Below are 1,790 nucleotides of genomic sequence, written 5' to 3'. Positions count from 1 at the left end.
GTCAATGGTGGATCTTGCTATTTTTATAGGGGGCTAGGTAAACAAACTACCTTTTTTTAGCTTGGAGAGAGCTTGGGAATAATTCATGTTCAAAGGAGGGTAGTTTTTTGGGGGTCACAACTGGAATGCAAAAGACGCGCAAATGGCATGGATCGCGTTAGTTGTTTTAGAAGTTATTGAGTCGTTGTTTGGGGCTATTTTGTTATTTCCAAACTTTGCATTATAAGTAATGCCACCAATAGATTCATCTTTCTTGATGTCCCCACTTTTCGCAGCATCCTCTACTAGAGTTCCCGTAGCAATCAAAGATTTGAAGGTTGGGAAATATTGATATGCCATATGCTTCTGGTATACAGGAAGAAAATTCTTCACAACCATTTACAATTTTTCCTCTTCATTAGGCCTACTCATTCACTGCCGGTCTCAAGCCCGGATAAAGGAGGAGAGTTGCGGTAGGTTTGGGGCGGCCAGCGTAAAACATAGCCCCATATCATGACATGAATCGGCAAATGAAAAACTTGGGGGCGTCCCCTACTAAGCGACGTGCTGCACTTCATAGACCCGGGTGTAGTGATAAGTATGCAAGGGTTGCTAGGTCGTCGTCCGGAAGCAGCGCGCCATCCCGGCGCCCGGGGGTGGTGTCAAATATGCAAGGGTGCCCGCATCAAGGATGGGTGCAGGTAAAGAAGCTAGTCCAGGGTAGTGGTAGTGGTAGGGGTAGGGGTAGTGGTAGGGGTAGTGGTAGGGGTAGTAGGATGCGCTTTGGAACATGGAACATTGGCTCTTTGACGGGAAGATCGGCGGAGGTGGTGGAGGTTATGAGGAGGCGAAAGATTCACATAATGTGCCTTCAAGAGACTAAGTGGGTTGGTGGAAAAGCAAGAGAAATAGCCCCGTGGGGTTATAAGCTGTGGTACTCTGGAAAGGATAAGAGTAGGAATGGAGTAGGCATCATTATTGATAAGGAATATATTGATGATGTGGTGGAAGTTTCGAGGAAGAGTGACCGCATTATGAGTATCAGGCTAGTATTAGGAAGCGAGGCGGTGACTATCATAAGCGCATATGCGCCGCAAGTAGGATTGGAAGCATTTATTAAACAACAATTTTGGGAGGATTTGGAGGAGGTTGTGCAACGAGTGCCTATTAATGAAAAATTGATCATTGGTGGGGATCTTAACGGACATGTGGGCACTAGTCGGGTTGGCTTTGAGAGCATTCATGGAGGTTTTGGGTATGGGGAGAGAAATGAAGCTGGAAGCGGTATCTTGGATTTCGCATTAGCCTATGGTCTTAGTATTATGAACACTTGGTTTGAGAAAAGAGAATCTCACCTTGTGACATATAGGAGTGGAAGTAACGCGAGTCAGATTGACCTCTTTTTAGTAAGGAATGCTTAGCGGAAGAGTTATACAAACTGCAAGGTGATACCGGGTGAGAGCGCATGTAATACTCCGTATTTTTAGTAAGTTATTAGTTATATCTTTTTAAAAGGTTTTATATACTAAAAAGGCTTTTATTAATTATTAAGGTTGTAAATAGGCTTTTGTATTAAATTATGGGGTTTTCAAATAAATTCTAGCACAAATTATATATTGGGCCTAAGTTTTACAAGTTATAATCCAAGTAGTTAGAAGATATTTTAAAAAGAAATTTCAAAAAGGATTTACAAAAGGTTTATAAAAGAAAAAAAAGAGAGAAAAAAAAAAATTAAATCACTTTATCACAAACTCACGCACAGCGTGGAGTAAGTTGTGATAACTTGGTTGTTTCATCTTTTGGGTTAATTT

General features: G+C 41.7%; 1 protein-coding gene across 1 annotated transcript; it reads left to right on the top strand.

Moving 5' to 3' along the window:
* The first annotated feature begins 509 nt into the window (after positions 1 to 509).
* LOC125491978 (uncharacterized) lies at positions 510 to 1,400 on the top strand. Its single transcript, XM_048634059.1, has one exon. The coding sequence runs from the start codon at positions 510 to 512 to the stop codon at positions 1,398 to 1,400; it is 891 nt and encodes a 296-aa protein (XP_048490016.1).
* The last annotated feature ends 390 nt before the right edge of the window (positions 1,401 to 1,790 follow it).

The sequence above is a fragment of the Beta vulgaris genome, chromosome 7 (assembly GCF_026745355.1).
Source record: "Beta vulgaris subsp. vulgaris cultivar EL10 chromosome 7, EL10.2, whole genome shotgun sequence".
Lineage (NCBI taxonomy): Eukaryota > Viridiplantae > Streptophyta > Magnoliopsida > Caryophyllales > Amaranthaceae > Beta > Beta vulgaris.
Note: the sequence above shows the minus strand (reverse complement) of the source record. Positions and strands in the feature narration are given on the sequence as shown.

Coding starts and splice junctions, on each gene's coding strand:
- LOC125491978 (XM_048634059.1), top strand. CDS start 510: ATGAAAAACTTGGGGGCGTCCCCTACTAAGCGACGTGCTGCACTTCAT.